We start from the raw sequence: 26880 nt of genomic DNA on the forward strand, positions 1-26880 counted from the left end.
CAGAGAAAAAAGCAGAAGTCCCATTTCACTTCTATCGCCACCGCACAGCCTTGCATGGGTAGTCTCTGTTAATGATTTAGTGTGTTTCCTTCCAATGCATTTTCCATGTATTTGCATACTTCCTTCACTTTTCCATCCTCTGAAGTGTTTTACTTAATACTTAACACAACGCAATGAATGTTTAACACACCCTGGTGCTGGCATCAGACACTAACAATCCCAGCTTTGAAATCAACTCCACTGTGTATTGTTCTGTGACCTTGGACAAGTATAGCACCGTTCTGTGCCCCAGCTTCACCTGCACAAGCTCCGAGAACTGTGAGGATCCTGCGTGTAGAAATGGGTACAGAACACAGAGCACGCTCGGGCCGTGGTAGATGCTTTCTTAACAGCGGCTTTGTTCTTGTTGCTGTTACCAATGTGGAAGTAACAACAAATGCATTTGAGTGTTACCTGTGCTTCCAAACACTCTGTATATATCACGATCATAGAATCTGGCACCTAATATTGTGATTCCTTATTTTTGTTCAACCTTTTTTCTCCAACCCCCTGAATTCCTTGATGTCAAAGATCAAAATGGTTACATGATAACATGGTTACATTTTTGTTTCCCAAATACAGAACACAGACACAGGGTAGACATATGATTACTGCTGAATGAATGAGTGACTATCTGTACATAAACATTTATATTTGCTGTGTGCTGTGTGCAGAAGGAACCATGGCTTAGGTCCTGTACTGTCCAATAGCGTAGCCACTGTCTGTATTGACTGTTGAGCTCTTGAAATATGTCTAGAGAGACTGAGGAATTGAATTGCATTTAAATTTATTTAAAATTTAAAACTAGAGCAGTGTAAAACGTATTTCCATTAAACACAACTCTTGTTTTGGTTGGACTATCCCATTTTAACCATTGAGGGTTTGGTATGTGAGCTGAGATGGTGCCATCAAGATTTCTAGGACTTAGGATGGAAACTAAATTGTTAGCAAGGTCTATATTGAGTACGTGCTGAAAAATGGTCATTTTGGAGGTATTGGGTTATATAAAATTATTAAAATTAATTTCACTTGCTTCTTTTTACACATCCTAATGTGGCTAGTAGAAAACTTTAGATTTCACATGTGTTGGACAGGGCTGTTGGTTTAGGCCACCTCTTCTGTCTGTCATTCAAGCCCACTTCAGTGCTTGTCATCCTGGTTGCTAATTATAGAAGAGGTTCAGGAAGGAAAAAAAAAAGTCCCCATTTTTTTTGCAATATGGAAAAGTGTATATTTACATATATATTTCCTGGCAGAATTTCTCCACCTTAGCTGTCTGGGGAGTGTCTCGGATACTCACCCTTTGCAGGTGCGAGGCCTGGAGTGTGTGGAACACAGAGGTCTCCCTCAGCAACTGCACAAAAGGCAGTCAGTAATCTCCATGAACACTGCACCTCCACCATATGATATTATCATCACCTCTGTGTGCTCTGTCTTGAGCCCCTCCTCCCCTCTCTACCCCCACTCCCCCCCCCCCCCCAGGCTCTGACCTCCTTAAGCTAGAGCTGGACAGTGTCTTACTTACCTTGCTGTCTCCAGCACCCAGCTCTGTCTCAGGTGCAGAGTGGACACAGTGATGGACACACCCAACTCCTGTGCACTATTTTGTGCACCTGCTTTTCCCTGGCCCCTGAGGTCTCCAGCCACCCAGACTGACTCTTGTTCTCGGCAGGATAGCCTGGTGGTTCTGTGCTGTTCCCTACAGCATTCTTATCTTCATCTACGATGAAATCAGAAAACTCATCATCCGTCAGTGGCCTGGCGGTGAGTCTCCTGGGCCCTGCTCTGACTGAGTGGTCTCCAGATTCCTAATGGGCCCCCCCTCTTGCTTGGTTCCTCCAGACCCACCGCCTCTCTTCCCACCTCCTTGCCTGACCCCAGGCCTGGAGTTCTCGGCGCCAGTACCTTGCTCCTTCCACTCCTCTGTGCCAGGTCCACTGCCGGGTTCCAGACCCCAGGCCTCCTTCCAGTCCTTGGTGTTTCCCTCCCACCTCGCTCCCCTTGCTCCCCTCCCTCTGCCATCACCCTTTCTATGCTGATGTCTTTTCTTCTGCAGGCTGGCTGGAGAGGGAGACTTACTACTAAACTCGGCAGAGGAGAGCTCCACACAGCTCTGGGAGTCGTAAGAGCCCGGACGACATGTTTGCCACAGCATCAGAGATCACATATGGGTTGGGGGCCAAGAGACGCTAGGGTGAATTTCCTTGGATGGGAGAGACAGGCGATCCTGGGGCTGGGTGGAGGGCACCATGGGTGGGACATGGGGTGGGGAGGGGCAGGGTCCTGTGGCATCCAGTAGCCAGTCTAGAGAGTAAACACTTGGAGCAGCTCTCACCTGGCTGGATGTGCCCTATCTGATTTGGGGAATTCCTGTGAGGCTCCCCGAGGGCTTTGTGGTGATCAGAGGTGGGGGTGGGGGGCAGGGGGAGATTCCCAGGAGCCTCAGTGGATGCTGGGAGGGAATCAGAATCAAACATCCTTGCCCCACTTTAACGTCACCTCCAATCCCTTGGTGGGAAAGGACACGATGAAGGACTGCCCGCAAGGTCCAGCTAGGGTCAGGGACAGAAGAATGGGTGAGAGAGGAGCAGTAGCCACAGCTGCCCGGGGGCTGGCAGGGTCACTCGCGCCCCTTGGAGGCCCTCGGACCAGCTTACGGAGCACAGCGTCACAGTGCTAGAAGAGACCTTTCATCAGCAAAGAACCTGTGGGCCCGAGAAGTCAGCCTGGGGAGCAGTGACCCTCTGTGCAGGAGCCAGGTGGGTGGGGGGTGACCTCATCCCGCCCCCCAGCCTGCTTTCCTGGGTGGAGCCTTGAATGAGAGGCTGTCACAGCACTCCTGAATCCCCAGGGCTTTTCTTTGAGGCTCAGGGCCAGGTACGCTGCTGCATCTGGGGGTTGCCTCTGCCAGGAGTCCCGGGGAGCCCTTCTCCCTTGCCTCTTCCGGCGTCCTCTGGCTCTGGGAGTCCCCTTTCCACCTAGCAGGCCAGTGTTCTCAGGTCCCTTTCTGAGTGAGAGGATTGGCTCTGTCTAAAAGTGCGAAAGATTTTTGAAAAGTTCATAGAAAAGGCTACGCAGAGATTACAAAATGTTTTGCTTTAAAATACACTTCATTCCATTCTCCACGAACTTTTTGAAGTACTCACAGGCTCAGAGTGAGAGAAATGCTGGGGGGAAGGGGGCAGGGGCTGTGGCACAGCGGGTAAAGCCGCTGCCTGCGGTGCCGGCATCCCATATGGGCCCCAGTTCAAGTCCCAGCTGCTCCGCTTCTGATCCAGCTCCCTGCTAATGGCCTGGGGAAAACAGCAGATGATGGCCCAGGTGCTTGGGCCTCTGCACCCACATGGGAGACCCAGAAAGAAGCTCCTGGCCCCTCTGTTACTCAGGCTTTTTAATAAATAAATAAATCTTTAAAAAAAAAAGAAGAAGAAGAAGAAGAAGGCTGAGGGAAAAACTTGTCAGCTGTCACCAAAAACAAAACACACGGACGCGCATTGTGACTGCGTCCTATGCTTGGCGCTGGGACCAGGAAGGGCCGTGGCTGGGTCTGGAGTTCAGGCTCCAGGCTGGCAGAAGGCAGGCCGCTGCCCAGAGCTGAGGCACAGCTGGCTGCACCGATGGAGGCGACTACCTCAGGCCCTCCTCAGAGGTCTCCCTCCCTCCGGCGCCCCTCCCCCTTCAACACAAGGTCTCCCAGGGACAGGGCTATCCCAGTCTGGGGTCTTTCCACAGCTGCCGTCATGGTTGCAGCTGAACCAGACCCCGGAAGATGGAGGGGTCGGGGTGTGGGTGAGTGAGGTGGGGAGGGGGAGCGCCAAGGGGCCAGCGCCTCAGGTTTCAGTAGCTGGAGCTTTGGGTGTCTGGTGGGTTAAAAATACAGAGGCCCCAACTCAGGGTCATGTGATCCCAATGGCTGAGGCATGTTAAATCCAAAGGCCTGAAGACAGGGGCCTAGAGGGAAGGGGCCGGAGTGGAATACAGACAGTAAGGCATCAGAGAGAGGAGGGGGTGCAGGTGGCACTGGGCCAGAGGGGGCAGGGAGAGGAGGGAGCAAGCTGGGCCAACCGGTGAGAGGGTGAGGGACAGAGTAGGCCTGCATCACCTTGCATTCCCCTCTCCCAAGCTTGACAGTGCAAGAGGTCAGACCGACCATGGGACAAGTCTGATGTTCCAGAGTTTCTGTCCAGATGTTTCCTCCTCCCCAGAATGCCACCCAAGTGAGAAACTGGAGCTGGCTGTCATGTAGGTCACCTACTTCTGGGCAGGCCTGCCTGCCTCTCCCAGCCGTCACTGTCCTGGTCGGGGGTCTGGAGGCCAGGACACAGGATCCTGAGGTCTCTAGCTCTAACGGGCCAGGCTTGAGCCAGCTCTGGCCTCTCCTGCTACAGCGACAGCTGTCCCTCTTGGATTCACTCCTGCCATGTTCTTGAGATTTGCAGGGCCGTCCTTGCTGAACTGTGTAAGGTCTGCTCCAACAGAGTGTGGAAAAGCTATTCTGCTAAGGTTTGCCACGGCTTTGCCTGCATATGCAAAATAGACACTGCCCCCATCGGGCCCCAGCATCAGAGATTCTCGGGGGGTGCGGGGGTGGAATGTCTGGCTGTGGTCTGGTTTCCTTTGTGCCTCAGTTTACTTCTGCATGGTGACAGCTCTGAAGGGCCGTGGAGAGGTTCCTTCCTTCCCAGGTGCCCAAAGCTGAACTCAACCATGCTGCCCTCCCCTCCAGGCTGGGGTCCAGGAATTACAGCCCTTACCTCCGACTCGCTGTGGTCTCAGGTGCACAGAATTAATCGACATTCTTGGTTCAGGGCACAGGGCCCACCTCTTCCTGCTGTCTTGGTATTAATTCCCCCACAGTACTTCTACATGATTCTTTCTGTCTCAATGTCAGGGGCACAAGAGCAAGTAGTAGCTATTCGCTCTCCTTGGAATCCCACAGCCTGGGGAATCTCCCTCCCCACTGTCCTAGAAAACCGAGTCCCACGGGATCAGACCAGAGAGCACATACAGGAGGAGGCAGACAAATGGCATTCTCCTTCTCTTGGTGGGGGGGGGGGGGGGGAGGGGGACGGTGGACCGGCGCAGAGAAACCCCAAATCTGCATCCCTACTGGGTGGGATCCCAGCCAAGCCAGCCCTACCCTGCATTCCTGAGTTAGGAGTGTTGAGTGAAGCAAAGGAAACTGGCTGGAGCCGGGCCAGGTCGCCAGTCTTGGACGGGGCTCCGTCTTTTATTCAGAGAATGACCTCATCCTTGGTCCTGGTTCTTTAACGCGAAGCGCAGGGGGTCTCTCTCCTGCAGCCCGCACTGCACTTTCAGTGGCCCCTCCCAGACCAAAGAAACAGACTCCGTTCCGGGCTTTAGGACGCAGAGTCAGTATCACATCTGTCCCCCGTGTGGTCCGAGCTTGTCAGTTCGCCCCGACCCGCCAACACCACCTCTCCACCTGCCCGTGCCTCTCTCTAATTACCCTTGCCCTGCCCTCGCTCTGCAGATCACCTCTGCGCCCCCGCCCCCTGCGCCAGCTTCATTTACCTCCGACTCATCTGATCTTATTTTTAGCGGCGGCGGGCGTCTCTCCCTTTCCTTTCTTAATATGGTGATGAGCTCTGTGTGGGGACAGGGGCTGAGGAGCCCGGGACACTGGGGGAGGGGGAGGGAAGGAACCGTGGGGGCCTGGGGGAGAGGTGCAGGAGGTGGGAGGATTCCGGCCCTCGGCCCTCCTGGAGCCGTCCTGGCCTCAGAAGGCTATCTGTCTCTCCTGCCAACCACGGAGACATATTTAGACAGGACCAGGTGGGGCCCGAGGGGTGCCAATTTCAGGGGGCAGCTCCGGTTCCCTCCCCGCCCCCTGCTCCTGTCCCTCCTCCTGACCCTTCTTCTCTTGGCTCTGTCGGCACTTTCTCCAAGACCCGGCAGTGTCCTCTGTCCCCTGCTCTGGGCCACTCCCCACCCCACCCCCACCTTGAGCCCTGAACTCAGGATTTGGGATCCAGGGGCCCCTCTGTACCCCCAGTTAACCTCCTCTGGACCAGGAGCGCCGACCCAGATCCCACTACCTCCATGAACGCCGCAGACAGGATGGGGGCCAGGGCGGTGCTGCTGCTGCTACTGCTGGTGCTAGGCTCGCCCCAGTCGGGGGTGCACGGGGAGGAAGGGCTGGACTTCCCCGAGTACGACGGTGTGGACCGTGTAGTCAATGTCAACGCAAAGAACTACAAGAACATATTCAAGAAGTATGAGGTGCTGGCGCTCCTCTACCACGAGCCCCCCGAGGATGACAAGGCCTCGCAGAGACAGTTTGAGATGGAGGAGCTGATCCTGGAGGTGAGTGGGAGTCTGCAGGCCTGCAGAGGCCAGCCCCTCTCCTGAAACCCTGTGTCCATTGTTGAGGGTGGCATCTGAGGGCCCGGGGGCCGTGCAGCAGGACCCCTGTCTTGAGAAACGGGACACAGGTGGTCTGTGTGTGGCCTTAACCAACTGTGACATGGACTCAGGAACACAAAAGACCCAGCCTGGTCAGGTCATTGCAGAGGGGAGGCTGCAGGGCACCTGCCCCCCCCCCCCCATGCCATGGGAGGCTGCTAGGACCAGGTTTGACTAGGACAGGGGGCAAACAAGGAAAAGGGAGGCAGCTGGGGGCAAGAGGAAAACTGCCCTGTAGGGTATCACAGCCCCTACACCCCCTGTGTACTCTGCAAGTCAGCACACACCCCTTCTCCCCACAGATACCCAAATTAAATACCACTGCTATCTTATTTGAGTGTCACTTATTTAATGGCTAAATGTTTCAATATCTCCTGGAGACAACCATGCCTCCAGCTGGCCCCCAGTCCCCGCTCTCTCCCTCCCTCCTCTGTAATTCCTTGTCTGTCTCTGTCCCATTGCACTGGACACCTCGATGGGAAAACTCTTACAGCGAGGAAGGCTCTGGGATTCTTCCCCTTCTCCTAGTGGGAAGCATCTCCGCTCCCTGAGTCTGACTTCAGACCCAAAGGAGAGAAGGAGGGGTTTTGGGGAGAGAGGGAGAGGAAGGACGAAGACTGGAGGACTGGGAGATGTGGTCGCACACTCCCCTCCAGGAGCCAGCATGTGTTTGACTTTCTTTGTTTAAGTTTCTGCAGCCCCTCCCTGGCTTGGTGGTGCAGCTAGGCCCCAGCTTGCCCACAGCTTGGAACATTTCAGGGCTCTCATTTCTGTGTGCCCCTGCCGGGCGCTGGAACCTGCCGTCTGATTAATGAGCCGGGTATTTTTATCCAGAGTGCTTAGTATCCCCAGCCATCCACCTGCCAAGTGCCTCCCTCCCTTGCCCATCCCCCTGAGAATGATGGCGCCTGAGTCTGTGCCGGGTAGGGGAAAGCTGGGCAGTGAACCAGGGTGGAGCGCACAGCTGGGAGGCCTAGGGGGCAAGTGGGCGAGGTGAGGGCCTCTCAGTCCTGTCAGTGTCTCTCCCTGTGAAGGTGATGAGTGGCACCCTTTAGTCTCAGCTCTGTGGCCATACCCACTCCTCAGCCTAACAACCAGAGGCCCTGCCCCTCGCCCTCCAGGATTCTTGCCGTTGGGAGTCACTCAGAAGAATCCCAGAGACTTAGTGGCATCCTTTAGTCTCAGCTCTGTGGCCGTACCCACTCCTCAGCCTATCAACCAGAGGCCCTGCCCCTCGCCCTCCAGGATTCTTGCCGTTGGGAGTCACTCAGAAGAATCCCAGAGACTTCTACCCTCACCCCACCCTGACTTGGCCTTGGATCAGGATGGAAGGGGAGGGGAGACACCCTCAATCACTCTGAAGCCAGACTCCCCAGCACCCCCCAAGACCTGGGAGGTGTCAGCGTAGCGCCTTAAAGTTCAACATAAGGAGAACATTGCAAATGTGCAATAAATATTCATGAACTAAATAAATGTTGAACCATAAATGGATGATGTAAGGTGATCTCAAAGGTTGTAAGTTTTGGAATAACCCCGGTCTTAGCAAAGGATCAAGGTCAACTTCTATTTCCTCCACCCCCATTAGCCTGAGTTGAGAGCATGACAGGGGGAATAGGGGTTAATGAGAAGTCCAAGGGTTCATTTTAACCCTTCCTCCTCCCTCCAGTTAGCAGCCCAAGTCCTGGAAGACAAGGGTGTCGGCTTCGGGCTTGTGGACTCTGAGAAGGATGCAGCTGTGGCCAAGAAACTAGGTAAGAGACGGGAGGGAGGGGCAGGAAGGGGACAAGGCACAGGCACGTGAGACCGGGAGGCCTAGTGGGAGGACTTGGCCGCACAGGCCGCGCCATCTGAGGGGCTCAGGAACTCTCCCACCAAGTGTCTTTCCCATCTGTACTGGGACTGAAAGCGTTACTGCTGAGGGCCCGGCCTCTCCTTTATTCCTTTTAGAGACCCGAGCTAGAAAGAGGTGGGGCAGCCTTCTTTACTCTTACCTAAAGAGCCATGGATGGTGTCGGAGGGAAGGGAGAATCAGGCACAGGGGCAGTGTTAAAGGCAAACGTGTCTTCCAACGCCTCCACCCCCACCCCACAGCGGTGGCCAGGTGTTACAGCGCCCAGCCACCAGGGGGCAGCACGACTGTGGGCCAGGACTCCGGATATGGATGGGGAGGAGTGCTTAGCAATAGTGAAGTCATGTGGTCAGTAATAGCAGAGTTAAAGGATTGGCCTGAGAATCAGCTACTGCAGTGCTCAGAGGAGACAGCTTGCATGTTCGTCTCTAGTCATGACAGGCAGAGAAGAAATACTGCTAAAAGTTTGTCTTCCGATTTCCTCCCCTGATATAGACCCTTAGCTTCTCCCTAGAGAGGCCCTGAAGCCACACTAGCCGCCTGGGCTAAACCCAGACATGGATACCAGGGAGCAGGACTAAGGGGCAGTGGCCGTGAGTGGGGCAGGGGCAGGAGAGATAGGAGATGTGGGGTCCGGTGTGATTTTCAGATGGGAAGGTTGGGATCCTGGCTCAGTTCCTGCTCACTCCCTAGGACTAACCGAAGAAGACAGCATTTATGTGTTCAAAGGAGATGAAGTCATTGAGTACGACGGCGAGTTTTCTGCTGACACCCTGGTGGAGTTTCTCCTTGATGTGAGATTCCCTGGACCTAACTACCTTGCCTCAGGATCCCACTGTCCACTGGTCCCCGCCAACCCCAGCCTTACAGCATACATCACACACACACACACACACACACACAGAGTCAACATCTAGCCTTTCGTCCAGTTCCCCAGCCGCCTCCTCCTTGATCCCCGCTGCCCTCCTCGCCCCAGTTCAGAAGCTCAAATCAAGTCCTCTGCCCTTCCAGGTCCTAGAGGACCCCGTAGAACTGATTGAGGGTGAACGGGAGCTGCAGGCATTTGAGAACATTGAGGATGAGATCAAACTCATTGGCTACTTCAAGAACAAAGACTCAGAGCGTGGGTAACCCTCCGACTCCGCCTTTGACCTCCCTGGGTCCCACCTCACCCGTCTTTCTGCCTCCCTGCTTCACCTGCACTGTACCAAACTCCCTGCACCTCCCCCTCCTGCTGTGGTCCGCTCCATCACCTGCCCTAACCTCCCTGCGCCCCAGAGCGCTCCCCCTGCCCCTGGTACAGCCTGCTGGATTTTACCCGCTCGCTCGGAGGACTTGCGGGGGCTGGTCTCAGAGTGAACAGAAGAAGAGAGGCAGAGGGAGTGACAGCCAGGGGACCCTGGATTTCCAGAGACTGACTCCACATTCCCCCCTCAGATTACAAAGCTTACGAGGAAGCGGCTGAGGAGTTTCATCCCTACATCCCCTTCTTCGCCACCTTCGACAGCAAGGTTCGCCTCCTCATGGCTGGAATGGGTTTCCCTCCTGCCCCTAAGCTGCCCTCCAGCTCCGTGTCCCCAAAACCCATGGGGCATCTGGTCCCCACGCTCCCCGCCTTACCCCAGCTCCTCCTGCCCCTACAGATTTGAGAGCTAAAGAGGGGCTTTAGACATTCTAACCCACTCCTCTCCTGTTAAGCCAAGCCCAGAGAAGTTAAGACGCCCAGCAGTGATAGGAACCCAGGTTAAACGACTCCTTTCCTAATATTTGTTCCTCCCATGACACCCCTGATCCACCTCCCTCCTCCTCCCTGCTCCAAAGGTGGCGAAGAAGCTGACCCTGAAGCTGAACGAGATCGATTTCTATGAGGCTTTCATGGAAGAGCCTGTGACCATCCCAGACAAGCCCAACAGCGAGGAGGAGATTGTCAGCTTCGTGGAGGAGCACAGGAGGTAGAGACTGGGGACGCCCCTCCAAGTGGGCTAGGCTAGACCACCTGGCCTGTGAGATGGGCCAGGGAATCTTGGCCAGCCAGGGAGCTGGACTCACCTGGAGGTGAAGACGCTTCTGGGCCCAGGTGCTCACTGATACACTGGTAATTTTGCACAGTCTGGGTCTGACAGAGAAGAGCCTCCAAAAACTGTGTACACTTGATTGTGATACTGACGGAACTGTAAAGCAATCTGTCAACAAGTGAGTGCCTATGGCTGGCCAGAAACTGCAAGGTGCTTGCTGCCTTATTATAGTTCATCCTTCTAACAACCTCAGCTGGAGAGGCTCCACAGGTGGTGTCGGAACTGGGACTTTTGGACCTGGTCTGCCGCATGTTCTTTCTAACCTATCACCGCTCACCAGTGGTTCTCACCAAGCTGGTGGGGGAGGTGGTGAGGTGTAGGGAGGATTTTGCCCTCCAGGGGACACTTGGCAAAGTCAGGAGATATTGTTGGTTATGGAGAGTGCTACTGATATCCAGGGGTCAGAGGCCAGAGACCCTGCCAAATATCTGACAGTGCACAGGGCAGTGCCCCACCTCCACCTCCCACACACACAACAAAGAATTATCTGGCCCCAAATGTCAAAAACGCTGAGGTGGAGAAAACTCTGCCCTAAGCTCTTATAATTCTCTTTCCTTCACCGTACTCCACAACTGAAAATACCCATTCATCAGTGTAAATACTACTTACTGTCTCCCACTAGATTATGGCCCCCTTCTGCAAGGCAGGGACATGTTTGCCTGGTTCAACTCTAGCCAGCACCTTAGCACACTGCTAGAACATCCAACTCAATTTTATGGAATGAGTGAATGAATAAATGAATGAATATCCAGATGCCCATTTCTCCCCCCGCCCACACCCACCCAGAGTCTCTCTTCTAGTCCCGTTGCCCACCCTCCCCTCTCCCACTGCTGCAGCTGTACACTGATCTGGGCCTAGTGCCCAGAGCTTAGACTTTGTCAGATGGCTTTGTTCTGGGCTACAAGCTGTCTGTGCCCTGGGCCTGACCCAGAGGCAGCCTGCGCTATGGGGACCCTCTGGAGCGGGTGTCCTTCTCATAGGCCAGTAGTGACCCTCCGTCTGTCTCTTCTAGGTCGACCCTGAGGAAGCTGAAGCCTGAGAGTATGTATGAGACTTGGGTGAGTGCCCCTGGCCAGGGCCAGGCCCTCAGGGGAACAGGTGGCTGAAGACTCAAGCCCTAGAAACATCCAGGCCCGCTTATAGAACAAACAGTGCACCCGCCAAAGCAGGAGGTTTTCTGTTCTGAGGACTGTGTGGGGAACTGGGAGACAGACCTAAGTGGATGAAGATGACGAGGGAGGAGCCCCAAGCTCTGGGGTTAAAGGGGCCGCCAGAGGAGGTGTGGGGCTCTGGAACTGACAGGGACAGGGTCACTTGGAAAAGGGTCACCTCCACAAGAATAAACCTGGCCCAGAAAGCTGGGTCTCCTCACAGCCCAGGTTCCAGGGACACCTAAGCTCTGTCTGAGCTCTCCTAACTTCCAGGGCTGTGGTAAGGTCTCCTCCCCGACCCAGTTCTCCCTCTCACCCTCTATCAGGAGGACGATATGGATGGAATCCACATTGTGGCCTTTGCAGAGGAAGCCGATCCTGGTGAGAGAGCAGTGCTAGATGGGGCTGGGAGGAGGGCAGCAGGGAGGCGGGTGTGTTTGTTGGAGCATGGGCCTCAACTGCTTGGCTTTCCCCCGAGTTTGCAAGCAGTCTAGGGGCTAGACCTGTGGAGTTGTGGGAGGCAGGGAAGTAGATCTGGGCTCCTATTTCCTCTGCCTCACCACACACCTCCTGTGCTCCCTCCAAGATGGCTACGAATTCTTAGAGATTCTCAAGTCTGTGGCCCAAGATAACACTGACAACCCCGACCTGAGCATCATCTGGATTGACCCTGATGACTTCCCTCTGGTAAGAGGCGCGGCTCAGGCATCGCCATCCCAAAGCTGGGGCTTAGCCAGAGGGACCTTCTGAGCAGGGAGCTTTCTTTCAGAGGCCCCATCCCCATGTCCCAGTTTGGGGACCTTGCGGGGCCATGCCTGTTGCACCCTCCAGGGCATAGAGGGCTTCCTGAGTGATAGAAAATCGGATGAAAAGTTGAGTTGCACGAGACATAACACAACTCCCAGAGCACAGGCTTGGCAGGTAGCTCGTGTGACAGGACTCACAGAGTTCTGGTGAGGAGCCGGGCACAATAACCCTGTGCTCAGGTTGTCACAGCACAAAGATTCCATGTGTCAGGGGGCAGTTTTATTCTCGGCAGCATCCCCAACCTCTCGCACTCACTGTCCAGTGAGTAACTGAAAGAACAGAACTGTGAGGAACACTGCTGATTACCAGGGAAAACTACTTCAACCTAGGGGTGGAAGAGCTGAGCGCCAGGGAGAGGTGCCTTGCCCCAGATCACAAGGTCAGTCAGCAACAGGCCCAGGGTCAGCACAGGGCTCTCCTGCCTGTTCTCAGCAAGCGCACCCACTTGGCCCCTCCTGATGCTTTCCCTTGGGGATTTCTGCTTTCACTGCTGGCCTCTACTCTTTGCCTTAAAGCCCTACAGCCAACCTGTCCCCCAGCCACTGCCAATCCAGGCTAGCCCCCTTCCTTGTCCTGAGGCTGGCCCTCACACACACCCTCCTGGACTCATGTACACCCAGACTCCATTCAATTGCCGTATTTGGGTCTCTCTGCAGCTGGTCCCATATTGGGAGAAGACATTCGACATCGATCTGTCAGCTCCACAAATAGGAGTCGTCAATGTTACTGATGTGAGTTTCCCTCCCTCATCCCTGGTTGACTCCCAACTCTGCTTCCCACCATATCCACTCTCCTCCCCTCTGCTAACCAGCAATGCCCTGCCCAATGGCCGGTGGTGGTGGTGGTGGTGGGGGAGATTTCGAATCTGAATGTGGCCATCCACACCTCTTGGAATCGGTTGCCCATCCTTTGAGGCCCAGTTCAATCCTTTTCCTCTGTGAAGTCTTTCAGATCTGCCATTTGAAACCATTCCCTCCATGACATTCACCCAAAGCTCATTTGGCATTGAGAACATGACTTTTATGTGACTCTTTATGTATCCTATCTCTCTCAGTAGACTTTGAGTTCCTTGAGGTCAGAAATCTTCTCACCCCCCACTCAGTAGGTGTTTCAAAACTGTCCTCTGAGTTTAACTGAATAGGCTACAATCTTTGCTTTCATTATATTCCAATGATGGGAGAGGGTATTCTATTAACAAGACTGAATCTGATAAATTTTTTTGAAAAATTCCAAGAAGGCACAGAAATCGAAGTGATTTATGCTTTAGATTATCCGAGAAGAGTTTGAGAAAGTGGCATTTGAGATGGAGATTACACAGTGTGCAGGATTTCAACAAGTGGTGATTAGGGGAAGTCATTTTCAAGCTGAGGAAAAAGCAAGATCAAAAGGCCAAAAGAAGGAAAATGAGTATCAGGTTCAGGAAAAGGAAAGTAGCTTTTTATGGCTTGGGAGTCTAGAGATCATTGCAGGTGGTAGAGGCAGTTATAAAAAGCCTTGCGTGCTGACAAATCGCTGACTTTTTTTTTTGGCCTATGAAGAGCCATCCATGGTTGTGCACCAAGGGCATGATGGAGAGGTCTGTTTTAGGAAGCTGGGTATCGCAGGAGCAGGGGAGACAGAAGGAAGGGAGCAGGCCCATTGGCTGATCCAGCTTTTCTTTCCGTTCCGTTCCCACCTGCCACTTCTCTAACCTAGACCTCCCCTTGGACAGTTTTCTTGGCCACTGACAGATAAAAGGAAGGGACAGAGGATGTAAGGAAAGAGGTACAGAGCACAGGGAGTGGAAGGGCAGCCCCAAAGCCCTGGGTCGGCTTAGCTTCTGTCCCCCATGCTGCCACCTCCAGGCGGATAGTGTGTGGATGGAGATGGACGACGAGGAGGACCTGCCTTCCGCGGAGGAGCTGGAGGACTGGCTGGAGGACGTGCTGGAGGGCGAGATCAACACAGAGGATGACGACGAAGACGATGACGACGACGATGATGACTAGTTGCTGTGGCAGCTGCCTTCCAGCCCCACCTGTTATCCTCAAGCTCCTTCTACCTTCCTGTCCTTCCCTGAGCTCCTCGAGGGACACTTGGTCATTCTCTGCCATTGGGCCAACTGGGGTCCTTAGGCTGGGTGCTGAGACCTTGATCCCCCTCAGCTGATGAGGAAAGGAGCGACTTTTCCCTGGATCCCAGCCGAGCTCCCTCACCCTTGATTCTTATTCCATAACTTACCTGTCGCTATTATCTGTGTCTTCCATTGCTCCCCACACTCTCCCTTGTGATGCTCTTCTTAGCATAGCTATGGGCCCTTCCCCCACCCTCTTCTTTCCCCTTCATCAATGCACAGCCTTCTCCTCCTCTCTCCAATCCTATATCCTCTCAGTGCCCTGAGACCTGGCCAGGAGGAAGGGAGGGCACTGTGTTTGGGGCTGTAGCACGGTAATCTCTCGTTAATGTATTTGGGTCAAATGCAAGGCCTTAATAAAAAGATCTGGGGCAGCATGAGCAAGTGTCTGTTAATAAAGTCTCACCCCTTTGGCAGAAGGAAGGTGGCCTGAGGACGGGGGCTTGAGGTACAGGTGCCTTGTAGGAATGAGTTAGGGGGTAGGGCTCCCCGCAGGGAGTTATCCCAGGAAAGCCTGGATTATGTATCTGCTTTGAGTCAACAAGCCTCTTCTGCACACATGGTCCTTGTCCAGGGCTGCTGTTAGGCTCGGGAGAACGAGGAGTGCCGGGCCCATCCCTGCTCTTGAGCTGATTAGTCTCACTGAGAAGTCAAGACAAGCAAACTAAACAACTGCAGAAAAATACAAAGCAGGATGTAATTAAGTGATTACGTGCTGCTCGATAGCAGCCTCCCTGTAACTTTGATTTGAACATGAAGACTGAGTCCCAATTGTTCCTCCTCGGTGAGGCCTTTCCCCATGCGCCCCTCCCTGAGGTTCCCTGCTCTGAGTCCCTACTGCCCTTTCCACGTACACCACCGCTCCAGCACTGAACACATCCTGTGGTCGGCCTTCATGTACACACCTGTCTTCCCCAGGAAACCGTGAGCCTCTGGAAGGCAGAAACCCAGGTCTTTTTTGTGTCCATAGGGCCAACCACTCAACAATTCACCTGTAATAAATGTTAAAAAAAAAAGGGGGGGGTGCTAGTGTGGTGGTCTAGGGATTAAAGCTACCATTTGCATTGCCCACATCCCATATGGGCGCTCGTTCAAGTCCCAGCTGCTTCACTTCCAACCCAGCTCCCTGTTGATGGCCTGGGAAAAGCAGTGGTGGGTGGCCCTGGTGCTTAGGCTACTGCCACCCACGTGGGAAACCAGGAGGAGCTCCAGGCTCCTGGCTTTGGCCTGGCCCAGCCCTGGCTATTGTGGCCATTTGGGGAGTTAAGCAGCAGATGGATCTCTCTGTTTCTCCCTCCCTCTCTCTCTCTATAACTCTGACTTTCAAATAAGTAAATTAAAGAAGAAAAAGAAGGAGGAATAAGTGAGAGAACAGGATAGACTTAGAAGAGAGAGATCAGAGCAGGCCTGAAGGCTTCACGAAGGAAGTGAGCACTTTCTGGGCCTTATGTTCAAGAGTGGGATTTGGTTGGAGGCAAAAAGAGCTGAGGAGGGAACACTTCAGTCAGTGGAAACATCAAAAGCATGGGCAGGATGTCCTTGTCAGATTGGGGGCGCAGAGATCAGAGACAAGAAGAGAAATGGAAGTTGTGGCCATGAGGTTGGTATTTGTGGTGGCATAATGGGGTTGGTATTTATGGTGGTATTTGAATATTGTAGTGGTATCTGAATTTAATCTTGCAAGCTGGGAAGGACAGGAAACATTGAATATGGTAGCGATGGAAAGGATGGATATGAGGGGAGATGATGGAAAGGCAAGGGGTCCAACTCATACTCAGAGACTGCTACAATAATCAGACTGAAGTCATGAGAACTTGTCACCGTGGTGACAGGAATGGAGACAGAGTGAGTTTTGCACAGTGGCACCCCCAGACCTGGGCCTGCAGGAAGGAGCCAGTCTCTCTTGCAAAAGGGGAGGGAGAACCAATCAGCTGAACAAATTCATAAATAACGGACACTACATTTTTCATGGATCAGGAGTAGAGGTGTTGCTGGGGGACTTAGAGGATTTGTAAGCCTGGAAAAAACAGAACCTGAGGTTACAAAAGTTTTCACTCACCAAAGACAAATCCAGGAAGTGCTCCTAGAGGAGGTGGCAGGAGTGGACAAAATAGAAACAATGCACTCATCCAACTGGTGGTACCCATTTATTGTTATTTTTAAAGATTTAGTTATTTTACTTGAAAGGCAGAGTAACCTAGAGAGGGGGCGGGGAGAAACAGATCTTTCCCATCTGCTGATTCACTCCCCAGATGACCACAACAGCTGGAGCTGCGCCAATCTGAAGCCAAGAGCTAGGAGCTTGGGTGCAGGGGCCCAAGGACTTGGACCGTCTTCTACTGCTTTCCCAGGACAGAGCAGAGAGCTGGATCAGAAATGGAGCAGCAAGGATTTGAACCAGTGCCCATATGGGATGCCGGCACTGCAGGTGGTGGCTTTACCAGCTACGCCCAAGCGGGCCCCAACTCCTATTTTTTAAGCAGTCATCTGTGTCAGCCCCTAGAGACTTACTATTTCTGAATCTCAGAAGAACCCTGTAAAATAGGCTTGGTGGTGGGACAGGTATTTGTCACAGTGTTGAAGACGCTGCTTATGACACCCACATCCCATACTGAAGTGTCTGGGTTCAAGTCCTAGCTCTGCCCCCAATTTCTGTTTCCTGCCAATGCTCACTCTGGGAGGCAGCAGGTGATTGAGTTCCTGACCCACGTGGGAGACCTGGGTTGAATTCCAGGCTTCAGTCTAGCCCAGCCTCAGCTACTGTGGGCACCTGGGATATGAAGTGCAGGATGGGATATTTCTGTCTCGCTCTCAGCATTTCAAATCAATCAGACAGACTAAATAACTTTTAGAAGGCACTGGCATCCCCACCATGCTGGTAAAGACCTGGAGGCCTGGGGCATAACTTGTCCAAAGAAGGAGTGCAGCCAGCATGGAGCCCTCATGCCTGTTGTTGCCCTCAGGAGAACTGAGCCCTGCACTTGCACACTACGTGTCTGTGCGGAAGTCATCTAGTATCTGAGCCTCCAAAGATGGGTCAACGAAACAGCATGGCCCTACGACAGACAGCAAGGGAGATCAATATAGATAGGCACATTTAGGAGGGTGCCTTACTATCAAAGGGTCCCTGACTGGGTACCCTGGGAGAGAGGAAGAGCAAAGAGCTGTGAAACTCAAGGCAGCAGGAGCCTGAGCCTCTCCCAGGGCGGTTGGAGACCAAAGGGTCTCTGCCAGGCTGGAAATGAGGTGAGATGGGGGTGTCCCCAGAGGTGGCACCAACAGTAGGGGTGCTTGGGCCTCCTCCCAGAGCTATACCATGTCAAAGTCGGCCTTGGGGGTGAAAACAGATGCTTCCCCAATTCTCCCTTCCCTCTTTCAGTCTGGCTGAGAATTTGGGGGAGGAAAGTCCCTGAGATGAAAGGGAAGTGAGAGCTACCAGGCTAGGCCTGGGTAGAGGGACAGCGCGAGGAGACAAGCTAAGTGCGGCTTTGTAAGTTGTCTATATTTGCATGCTGAGCTCACTGCTGTTCTTTTTCTCCCCAGAAAATAAAATTACATCATGGTGGGGGATGGCAGGAGGGGGGTGCATATTGGGGAAAGGTGAGAGGAAAACAAGGGGGCCGCCTCCGTCAATGGCCCTGGGCTTCCAGGTCAAGTCGAGGAGGGCCCCATGCTACCGTTCACCCCTCCCCCATGCCCAATGCGAGTAAAATCGTTTACTACCAGTGCCACACCGCCAGGCTTGAGGAAAGACCTTTTTTCAAATACCAAAGCAAGCAGAGGTCAAAGGCCTTCCAAATTCCTAAACCTCCGGGGGTCCCAGCCAAGGTGGTCACCTAACGGTCACAAGGGGAGGAGGGGGGTCCCACTGTGAAAGAATGAAGTCTGAGAATTGTTTAGGCGGAACAGGAGCTGTCCCTACTCCGGCCCTCCGCCCAATGCCGTCCCCTGTCCTAGGAGCCTTCCAGAACCCCGGCCCCTTGGTGCCCCCCCTCCGGCCTCCCCTCCCCGCCCCCTCCTCCGCCGCTCCCGCCCCCCGCCCCTCCCCGGCTCTGACATCACCGGCCAGCCGGGTGGGGTGAGGCGGCGCTGGGCTCGGGCTCCGGCTCCGCGGGCGGAAGAGGCGGCGGCGGCGGCGGCGGCAGCGGCAGCGGCGGCAGCCGAGGAGGAGGCTCCGGACGCTGCTCAGAACCGGGGACCCCGGAGCGCCCGCTCCCTGAGCGCTCAGCTCCGGAGGCGGTGAGAGGGGCGGAGAGGAGACGTGTCGCGGGGAGGGAGCAGATTTGGGTCTGGGTTTGGAGGGATGACCATCCGGGACGCCTGCGGACAGGCAGGGGAGCGTGGGGACCCCGGACGGGTCCTCTCTGTTGGTGCGTCCCGGGCGCCGAGCGTGTGCTGCGGGCAGCGTGGCTTGGGCCGCCCTTTCCCCACTGAGCGGCAGCCTGGAGTCGGACCCGGGCCTGGGAATTAGGATGCAGCCTGCTTCCCGCCCAGCCGGCTCGGCCGGGCCAGCTCCCGCCCCTCCCTCGCGGCCCCGGCCGGACTCGCCCCCGCCGGCCGCCTCCCGGCCCGGCCCGGCCCCGCCTCAGTTCCGCGGGCAGCCAGCCGCCAGCCGCGTGTGCCCTCGCCGCCGGCTCTCCGCACCTGGGGAAGAGGTGGGAATGGCAAAGGTTGTCCCGAGGGAAGGAGGAAGGAGCTGGGGGTGTAGAGGAGTGATATCTCTAACGTAAAACCCCTAATTAATTCCCTACAGTTCGTGTCGAAACTGACAGGGGCACACGCACACCTACAAGAGACAGCCAGCACACACAGTGACACACACCCATGTGACTCTTACACACATCGCCTCACACACGCCAGATCACACACATCCACAACCCCACTCACTCCCATGTGGAGCCTTCTGGACTGTGGGTCCCAAGATGCCAGTCCAACAGGACTTAACAGCTTAGTGGATGGAAGGGGCCACTGACCCCAACCCAGCCCTGCATTCGGATTACTACTCTTTAAACAGAAGAGATGAGAGAAAACCCTGGTCTCTCACCTCCAGGACAAGGAGACAGGATCTTGAAGGCTAATGGTCCAGTGCTCTTGACTGGGTGGGAGGGAGGGTAGGGGCGTCTGGCTGTCCGTCTTGCTGGGTACAGTTAGAGCTCAGGGGGCTGGAAGTGGCTAGTTTCTAGGCTTCACAGTGGCCAAGGGATGGGGGAGGGAGTGGGAGAAAGGGAGAGGAGAAAAAGAATGAGTCAGCCAAGGATGGAGAGAGAGAATGAGAGGAATGTGTATGAGGAGACCGACATGGAGAAAGGGACAGAGATACAGGCATGGAACCAGGGAGAGAGAGATGGTCAGAGGTGTGCAAAGAGTGTTGGAGAGTGGGGTAAAGAGGCTCAGAAATTGGGGAGGAGGAAACAGGGTTAGGAGGAACATGCTGAATATGTATGTCTTGTTTGGTGTGTGTCTGGCCCCCAGGCTGTCAGAGCGATTTGCTTTAATTGCTCTTCCCTTTGTGGTTAAACACTCTGTTGGAGAGATTGCCAGCAATGCCCTAGGCTGCTGGCTTCCCTGGTTGTCTGCTTTCTCACTTTGGCGGCACCTGTGCCCAGCATGTGTGCATGTACTGTCATGCATGAAGAAGCGGGTCACACAGAATCGCACAGTGCCTCTCTCACACATGTCACGGTGAGCACCTCCACCAGCCAGTAGGCAGTCCACCCCTGCATCTGCAGGCCCCTTCCACCACACACAGCAGGGACTCAAACCCCTTCCTAACAGTGGCTCTAAGTAGTCCCATGGGGACCCCGAATAACAGAAGCCAGGAGTCCTAAGGATTCATGGCCACCATCAAGTTGGACGGGTAAGAAAAGCTAGAGGTGTTGAAAGCCCATTGAAGGGAAACTAGGAAGAGAGGCTGAAAGCATAGGGGGAAGAAATAGATGAGAAAGGAGAGCCAGAGAGAGGAGACACACAGAAATAAGAGCAGGGAGTGGAGATAGGAGATGGACCAGGCAGTCGCAGGCCCTACCCCCCCCCTCCTCCTCAGGCAGCCCCCTCTCCCTGCCTGATCCATTATCAGCTGTCTCCTGGTGCCCCCGAAGGCTCTTGTCTGCATGCTCAGGGGTAACTCATTTTGCTTCTTGAACTGAACATTTTGGGGCCCAGATGTCCTGCCTTCCCTCACTCTCAGACTGACCCTGAAGCTTCAGAGCCCTCTTCTTCATTCCTTACAGGAATAAAGATGATCCTTCCCCTATGCTCCACGCTGGATAGAAGCTTAGGGACAAAGTCAGCTGAATATATTAAAGGAAATAAACTATGGAATTGCTTGAATGTGTGGTCCAGACGTCACTCAGCTGGAACCCTATTCTCCCTCCCTTCCCCATGCCTCTGCCTCTCCTTCATTACTTCTCCCAACTTCAGGCAACAAGACGGACAGACCTGAATGCTTGGGAGTCCCTTCCTGCCCATTATAGGGACCTCCAGGTCCTCGCAGCTGTGTGGTGTGGCCCCGCCCCTCAGCCTCAGGCAGCTGCAGCAGATGTGCCTGAAGGGGAGGCAGCACCTCCTAATCCTCAGGCTTCCTTCGCACTTGTTAAATTTACTGAGGATTTGGAACTAAATGCTAGGAAGAGATGATCATCTACCATGAATTAATGTCAAAATGCACAGAAATTCCTTTGGTGCTGACACCTCCACAGGTAGTTTTCCCAGCTTCTCAAAGCACCCCTAGGGCCTGCCTGTTCCTGCTCCGGGGCTCAAAGAGCACCCCCCTGTCGTCCTCCCAACACTCCCTGCCCCTTTTCCCCAGCATCATCAGTTTGCTCCACCTTTGTCAGGGCTCCTCCTGGAGTCAGCTTGGAAGGAAGGGGAGGAAGGGGATGGGGGAAGGAAGGTGTGAGGAAGCAGTGAGCGAGCACAGAATGAGCTGCGAGGGAAGGGGACTGACTTCCTGCAGCTTCAGCTCCGGTCCCGGTTCCTGCCCTGGTATCCTGTCCCAAGAATGGCCTCCGCCCAGTCTGCCTGGTGTTTTCTGGGCAGCCCTCTGTGCTGCTTCCGAGATCAGGGTGGCTTTTCAGGGCTGGGGAGGCAGAAGGCTTCCCTACGGGCCCTGAATTCTGAATCTCTGGTGAGGAGCGTGACATGGAGGCTGGGGGAGCCAAGTTCTGCCAAGTCCTACCATGGCCAGCCCAGTCCAGGGACAATAGTTGAATAGTGAGACTTGAGAGCCAGGGAAGGATATTCCACCTGTCCATATCCCCAAAATTACCCCCTAAACTCTTCTGCTCTTGTCCCTGCTACCACACCCAGGCCTGGACAAATGGAATCTCTCCAGAGAAGGAAGTAACCAGAATGCTTTTCCTTGCTCCCTCAGGGGGCCCTATTCCTATCCTTTCTGTCCCTTCTTACTCACCACTCCCCATACCCCTCCCATCCAGTGGTGTTATTGTCCTGATGACTGCGGGGGGGGGGGGGGGGGGGGGGGCAGAACTGACGTTGCTATAGTAACAAGCTGAGGCTGCAGCCTTCTTGCTGTGGACTCTGTGTGCTCCCTCTCCTCATCCCCTCCCTCTGCCCCCACAACCCCCCAGTATTTGCAGCCTCAGTCTCTACCCCTCTCAACCCCAGCTCCCTTCTTCCATTCTGTAAGCTCTGCCCGCATCCCTCTGGATGTAAGCCTATGGTTATATACCTTCTTACACATACTCTCCTCTGGTTCACACACAAACACATCCCACGTACACTCACAGCCAGTGCACCCACAGCCACACATGCAGTGCTGACACGTACGCCTCCCTTAACCAGAACATCCAAACACACCCACAGCCTCCTCCCTGCTCCTGGACCCACACCCGGGGATCAGCACCCATACATGGGATCCTGGCACACAGTTCTCCCCTGCTACTTTTAACATTTCCACTCCCCACCTCTCTTGGGGACTTCCTTGTACCTGCCTCACTCTTAGAAAGCTCTTACCTACTGCCCCCAGCCTTTGTGGGTGGGTGTGTTACACACATTGATCCCTTCCCGCCCACCTCCCTTGTAGATCTTTTAGATTCAGAGCCCTACATTTTAACTCCTCCCAAGAGATTCTCACATACACACACACACACACACACTCTCTCTCTCTCCTCCCACAGGATCTCTCATATTTACAAACTCCTCTTCCATGTGAGAAGAGAGCAGTGTGACCCTAAATTCTGCCCTTTCTTTCTAGACAGCTTAGCCCCTGCGTCTCCTCCACCAGGGCAGGGTCTTCTTGTTGCCTTCCCATGCCACCCTTTCTCTTTCAGCTCTTCCTATCCCCCAGCCTGATAGGCATTGCTGGACCCCTTTCCCTACCCCCTCTCCCTTACAACCCCTTTTTCTGCCCTCGGATTATCAGGAGGGGGGTTGGGCTCCAGCGCCTGCCGCTGTGACCTAGATTTCAAGGCGGAGATGGTTCCTGGTGCTGACAGTCAGAGAGCATTGTTCCTGGCCCGGCCTGGCAGGGCCACCGCTGGGCCCTTCTGTCTGGCTGCACCTGGGTGTGCAAGTGAGCGTGCCTATGACTGCCTGTTTCTTGTGAGGGTTTTGCTAGCCCTGCTGTCTAGCTTATTGTCTGTTTGTGTTACGGTGCCTGCCACCAAGGGAGGTTTGTTTATTCTGGTCCAGGCAGGGGGCTGGGAATGGGGACTTCTGGGTCCACACCTCTTATTGTGTGATAGCCATGCCTCTCTGCCTCTGTTCTCCTGCAAGTAGAGGCTAGAATGATGAAAATGAGGGGGGTTGGGGGGCTATCAACCAGCCCACTTTGATCTGCCACCTTCCCAGTCCAATGCTGGGATGATTTGTGGGCAGCTTCAGTGTGGTAAGGTCATTTACCTTGTACCTACCCCTTGGTCTAGCCACGGATTGTTTGTGGCATGGTCTGGTTTTTTTAATGCTTTATTTTCTAATTATAAAAGAAATATATACTAACTGGAGACAATAAGGCCCTTTTTGAGTTTGCCACTAGTTTTATATTTTATCAAATCCAGAAAGTTCACTCTGGGGTCCACCCTTCTTTCTTCCTGTTTTAGCTACAGTTCCTAAAAGGAAGGTTGAATGTTCTGTATTTTCTCACCTAGGATCAGGAAAGAGGGACAGAGTGAGGGCCTAGATGAGCTCTGGCCTTGCCTAGCCCCCTCTGGGAGGTCATGCTGAAGGTAGTGCCAGGAGGATGTTGTTGCAAGAAGGGGTAGCAGCCCCTTCCTGCCAGACTCTCCCAAAGCCACATCTAAACTCCCCTCCCCCTGCCACCAGCCATCCTGGGAACTGGGCAGGGGGCCAGAGCCAGCCGCTTGGTATTCTTGGGCGCGGGGGCTGCAGGCACAGCACAAAGACTAGGAGAGAGCGCTGAGTGGGGGGACTCAGTAACCGTCAAGGCAGAAAATGAACTGCACAAAGGTGGGGGTGGCCCTTTGCTTCTCTCCGCTACCCTGGCCCTAATGGCTGAATACAAGGCTAAGCATGGGAGGGTCCAAGAACCGTCAGACCAGGCAACTAGGCATCCATCCAAAATGAGTCATTAACGGGGTGGTGGGGAGTTGAAGTGAGGGACCCCTTTGCTTCTGGGAAAGAATGAGAACACATGAGCTTCAACCAAACCTTCCAGCTCCCTTCCAGCCCCTCACTGCCACAGCAAGCTTCTTACTAGTCCTTGTTTTTGAATGTTTTGGCTTTCTTTTCTGACGAGGGGGAGGGGTTGCAAGTGGGTGGGGCGATTCTAGGGGGGGCTTGGAGACAGCGGCGAGAAAGTCGGGAGCAGGTTGCCATGGTAACCGCCTCCTCAGTCAGGGGAGCAGTTGCCAGGGTTACTGTTAGAGGGGGAAATAGAAGAAAAAGATGGTGGAGGAAAAGAGGTATGACTTGTCACTCTAGATTTCAGCCTGGCTCCTAGCTTCTAAGTTTCTTCCTGCTACTCCCACCACCTCCCCTCCAGCCCCATTCCCCCTCTACCTCCTGTTCTAAGCACATGCCTGGTCTCTTCCAGAAAGTGGGGAGTGCAAGGGAGTGAACCAAACCCTGTACCTTAAGCTCAGCCTCCTCTCCTCCCTTTCTTCTCTCCCAACCCCAGTCATGGCTGAGTACGGGACGCTCCTCCAGGACCTGACCAACAACATCACCCTTGAAGATCTGGAACAGCTCAAATCAGCCTGCAAGGAGGACATCCCCAGTGAGAAGAGTGAGGAGATCACTACTGGCAGTGCCTGGTTTAGCTTCCTGGAGAGTCACAACAAGCTGGACAAAGGTGGGGGAGGGGGGCACACAGGGCCAGTCATCAGCAGGTCAGGCTCCATTCATTCAGCATACAGAGAAGAACTCAAAGTTATCGACACAAGGCATACCACTCCATGACAAGGCAGAATAACAGATGCTCAAAGACAGTGAAAGGGGCTCTAGAGCAGTGGTCTTTAGACATTTTTCATTATGCTTCTTGTCAGTAAGAAAAAATGTTATTCAGATACTCTGGGGCTATTATCACATATATATCATGGAACATAAAAGTGAAAAGTAGTAAAATCTAAAAGAAAACCACATTACTAACATTTTCTTACGCACTTTTAGACTAGTACTCTAGGGGGAGGTCTGTGGATTAGAGACTCCTACACAGTGAGGGACTCTGGAGAGGAATTGGTGAAAGGCCAAGTGGGATTTCTAAGGCAGGATCCTAAAGAGGACATGCTAGGCAGAGGAGCACAGTTGCAGATGTGGGAGAGCTTTTGGTGCATTTGGGAAAGCATAGTTAGAAGTGGCTGGACAGGTAAGTCAAGACTATTGTGGAGGGCCTTAAATGACGGGGTAGTGGATAGGAGAGTGACCTCAGGGCCCTTCAGATATACTATTCTGCCTGTAGTGTGGATAGCCGGCAGGAAGGCAAGCACACGTGACAGCTGGACTGTTGCAATTATCAGAGGGAGGGGTGAAGGCACATGAGCATCTTTAGTAATCTGCCTTCTCTCATTTGGAGTAACCTTTCTCACTAGACCCAGAATCCCTCTGGGTTGTCTATGGACGCTATTCCTCTAGGCCATAGATGCTGTTGCAAAGTTCTTCCTGATGCTTACTTGGAAGGAAAGTAGAAAAAGGACAGGGTGGGTGTGAGCTATTAGAACACACGTTAATTCTTCTGTCGACCCCTCTCCCCAGTAAGGTATTTGATATCTAAATACCTCATTCTAAATCCATAATCTGGAAACTTCACTGACCAGTTATCTGCCCTGCCTGGAACAAATCCCTGTATTGTCATTTGGGTACCTTACCTTTCTTTCCCTGGCTTAGTAGTTCCTCTCCTGTTATCCTCTCCTGATAACCAATTTGAGCAACTGAGCATTGGATCTGGAACACTGCTCTGAAGAGAAGGGGAAACTGACCTCTGTAGCTCTGTTCTGACCCACATTCTCTGCTTTTCTCCAGACAACCTCTCCTACATTGAGCACATCTTTGAGATCTCTCGCCGTCCTGACTTACTCACTATGGTGGTTGACTACAGAACCCGTGTGTTGAAGATCTCTGAGGAAGATGAGCTGGACACCAAGCTAACCCGTATCCCCAGTGCCAAGAAATACAAAGGTAAGAGGCCATTTATAGTTGAAATTCTGCCCCCTTCCATTGGTTATCCTTGGAATATGTGAATTTTGGGAGTGGAGGCTGATGCTCATTGGGCCTGCTTGGAATCTCCTACTACTTCCTTCCTGGACACATCCTTTTTCCACCCCCAGACATTATCCGGCAGCCCTCTGAAGAAGAGATCATCAAATTGGCTCCCCCACCGAAGAAAGCCTGAGCAAGGGGGAGGAAGAAGAGGTTGGACCTTCATCGGACCAGTCCCTTCCCCCATCCTCCATGGGAGGGGGCAAGGACAACCCCCCCATCTACCCACTTACTAACCTGGTCCTTAACCCCCTTACTGTGCGCGTGTGTGTGCGTGTGCGCACGCTCTGGCTGTCTGTCTTTATGTCTAGCTCATCTAGTTCCTCCTCCTTGTGAGGGGATGGGGGTCAGGGGCTTGCGGGGGGGGTGGGGTGGGGCTTGGTTTCCCCACTCCAGGGAGAGGGGGGCTGTTTCTATGCAAATAGAAATTGGCACATTCCTCCTCCTTCCCTTTCATTCCCCCCCCCCCCCACCTTTAAAATGTGGAAGCAGAAAGTTACCTGCATTTTCCTATGTTGAGGAGCTGAGGTGGGGGTGAGATGAGAGGTGGGTGGAGCTAAGGAAAAGCAGTGGGGAAAGCAGGTGAAGAGGCCACCAACCCCCATCTGGAAGGGGCAAAGCAAAGCTGGAGTTCAGTGTTTGTAACCCCCATGCTAGACTGAAGAGTCTGGCTTTCTGCTGTTCCTCAGACTACAGGCCTAGGCGCCAGCAGGTCCTTTTTTGCATCCCTCCCATGGGCCTAGATGG

The 26880-nt window shown here is 53.9% G+C and overlaps 3 protein-coding genes across 4 annotated transcripts in view; all 3 read left to right on the top strand.

Moving 5' to 3' along the window:
• The window catches only part of LOC133761061 (sodium/potassium-transporting ATPase subunit alpha-4), a 34054-nt gene extending 31879 nt beyond the window's left edge, over positions 1 to 2175 (top strand). Inside the window, exons 21-22 of the mRNA XM_062193710.1 lie at positions 1712 to 1803; positions 2096 to 2175. Coding sequence (XP_062049694.1) covers positions 1712 to 1803; positions 2096 to 2124 — 121 coding nt within the window. The 3' untranslated portion in view covers positions 2125 to 2175. The remainder of the gene's footprint in view (positions 1 to 1711; positions 1804 to 2095) is intronic.
• Positions 2176 to 5345: 3170 nt separating this feature from the next.
• CASQ1 (calsequestrin 1) lies at positions 5346 to 14826 on the top strand. The gene is made up of 12 exons (XM_062193711.1): positions 5346 to 5411; positions 6056 to 6366; positions 8132 to 8216; positions 9008 to 9108; positions 9326 to 9437; positions 9752 to 9825; positions 10136 to 10266; positions 11402 to 11447; positions 11867 to 11921; positions 12127 to 12227; positions 13004 to 13078; positions 14192 to 14826. The coding sequence occupies exons 2-12, from the start codon at positions 6103 to 6105 to the stop codon at positions 14333 to 14335; spliced, it is 1188 nt and encodes a 395-aa protein (XP_062049695.1). The 5' UTR covers positions 5346 to 5411; positions 6056 to 6102; the 3' UTR covers positions 14336 to 14826.
• Positions 14827 to 18589: 3763 nt separating this feature from the next.
• PEA15 (proliferation and apoptosis adaptor protein 15) lies at positions 18590 to 26484 on the top strand. Of its 2 annotated transcripts, none has more exons than XM_062192568.1 (4): positions 18590 to 18699; positions 24557 to 24664; positions 25897 to 26052; positions 26202 to 26484. In XM_062192568.1, the coding sequence occupies exons 2-4, from the start codon at positions 24559 to 24561 to the stop codon at positions 26264 to 26266; spliced, it is 327 nt and encodes a 108-aa protein (XP_062048552.1). In that variant the 5' UTR covers positions 18590 to 18699; positions 24557 to 24558; the 3' UTR covers positions 26267 to 26484. The 2 variants fall into 2 exon arrangements, with proteins under 2 accessions (XP_062048552.1, XP_062048551.1); XM_062192567.1 differs by having other exon boundaries at positions 18591 to 18699; positions 24557 to 24730; positions 26202 to 26482.
• Positions 26485 to 26880: the final 396 nt, after the last annotated feature.

This window comes from Lepus europaeus, chromosome 5, assembly GCF_033115175.1.
Source record: "Lepus europaeus isolate LE1 chromosome 5, mLepTim1.pri, whole genome shotgun sequence".
NCBI classification, from domain to species: Eukaryota; Metazoa; Chordata; class Mammalia; order Lagomorpha; family Leporidae; genus Lepus; species Lepus europaeus.

Coding starts and splice junctions, on each gene's coding strand:
- CASQ1 (XM_062193711.1), top strand. CDS start 6,103: ATGAACGCCGCAGACAGGATGGGGGCCAGGGCGGTGCTGCTGCTGCTA. Junction 9,438..9,751: donor CAAGAACAAAGACTCAGAGC/GTGGGTAACCCT, acceptor TTCCCCCCTCAG/ATTACAAAGCTTACGAGGAA. Junction 9,826..10,135: donor TCGCCACCTTCGACAGCAAG/GTTCGCCTCCTC, acceptor CCTGCTCCAAAG/GTGGCGAAGAAGCTGACCCT.
- PEA15 (XM_062192567.1), top strand. CDS start 24,559: ATGGCTGAGTACGGGACGCTCCTCCAGGACCTGACCAACAACATCACC. Junction 24,731..25,896: donor TCACAACAAGCTGGACAAAG/GTGGGGGAGGGG, acceptor GCTTTTCTCCAG/ACAACCTCTCCTACATTGAG. Junction 26,053..26,201: donor CAGTGCCAAGAAATACAAAG/GTAAGAGGCCAT, acceptor TTCCACCCCCAG/ACATTATCCGGCAGCCCTCT.